Genomic DNA, 1,515 nt, shown 5'->3' with positions numbered 1-1,515 from the left:
AATGAGCTTGGATCTCTTAGTTGATATAACATACGTTGGTCTACAACTGCATTTTTCAATATACCCTCTCGCATTCAGGTACTCCTGAAGAGGTGTGGAAGTCCGTTCTCCCGCGATTGGGGTTGCGGGAAGGTCTGTTCACAGACGTGAGGGAGCGCCAAAGACGACTGGCTATGCTGTTCACACCGTGTTATGTAAGTTGCGAGGAATTGTACGTTGGTGCAAGGGAGGGATGTGGATCTGATTGTATGTCCCAGGACATGTATATCTTTTATAGATTGGAACTATTTAATTGTGGTGTGAAAGTACGTAGAATTGTACACTTAATCGATGCAGCGGGGTGGGATTCTGTATATGCCCACACTTTAAGAGTATCTAAATGTACGCATTGTGTTCTTACAATAGATATATTGTACATGTCAACTGGATATACGACACAAGTACCTGAAATCAAACATGCCTATCACACATATGTGCAGACAAATATCTTTCCAATTAGTCATATTCCCGACTAGACCTCGTAACTTGTGCCTGACTATGCAGCACTAGGGGCAGGTAAACCATTCTATATATGATATGTGGCTCTCCCAATTGAAATTTGACAAACATAGGTACGTTGCCATCTGCTACCATCTCTCTACACAGGTCACTCGACCTTGCAGCGGATGTGCATACTTAAAATACTTTAATTATTTCTCACCACAATGCACTCGAACTGATAGGGCTTTTCACCAGTACTTGACTCAGAGGTCAAAGTGGTGCCAGATATCTTCCACGGACAGTACAACTTTACGGAAGGCAATGGTGCGATTTCCCAGGCTATGGCCGAGGACCTAGTCAAAGCGTGCAATCTGCGCCTCGGGGAGGTAGGTAGTGTGTAGATGTATATACGTATGTGTGTGTAGATATATATACGTATTTGTGTGTAGATATATATACGTATGTGTGTGTAGATATACATACGTATTTGTATGTAGATATATATACGTATGTGTTGTGTAGTTATATATACATACGTGTTCATTGGTGTAGATCCTCGTGTACAGCACAAACCAAATGGTGTTAGTTTTTGTTTGTATTTCATATGGCGGTGTTGAGACCGTTCCTTATCTAGCATGAATGCGCCAAAGTTGATTGTGCAATGTACGGAACCACGCCTGAAAACGTTGCGAATGCGAGCACCTGAAAGAAAAGTACTATCTACCTGTAATATACATACATATGCATCCACATATGCCTTGGGGAACCGATGAACATGCTAATACAGCCTTTGTTAGTTGTATGTTTGCATCTCACATGCCGTTGCTGGCCCGGTCTTCTGTGCAGTATAACGCGCAATACACTCATCGGATATAATATCCGTATCCGGCCTGTGACTCGATTTGGCTAAACATGTCAGGCGAGATGAAACGGTCAAATCTATTGCTAACATATGGGTAATCGGAAAACAGAACACCTTCGCCAAGTGCATGATGACGGACAAACTCCCTTTGAGCTCCCGCCGCAAGCACCTAA

At 42.8% G+C, this 1,515-nt stretch overlaps 1 protein-coding gene across 1 annotated transcript; it reads left to right on the top strand.

Moving 5' to 3' along the window:
- Positions 1–71: 71 nt before the first annotated feature.
- On the top strand, positions 72–881 carry SARC_15948 (hypothetical protein; the record flags this gene model as incomplete). The annotated part of the gene is made up of 2 exons (XM_014289940.1): positions 72–194; positions 723–881. Coding segments are annotated over 2 exons (282 nt in total), but the record flags the coding sequence as incomplete, so codon positions are not given.
- Between the last annotated feature and the right edge of the window lie 634 nt (positions 882–1,515).

This window comes from Sphaeroforma arctica (genome assembly GCF_001186125.1).
Source record: "Sphaeroforma arctica JP610 unplaced genomic scaffold supercont1.7048, whole genome shotgun sequence".
In the NCBI taxonomy this organism is placed as follows: Eukaryota; class Ichthyosporea; order Ichthyophonida; genus Sphaeroforma; species Sphaeroforma arctica.
Note: the sequence above shows the minus strand (reverse complement) of the source record. Positions and strands in the feature narration are given on the sequence as shown.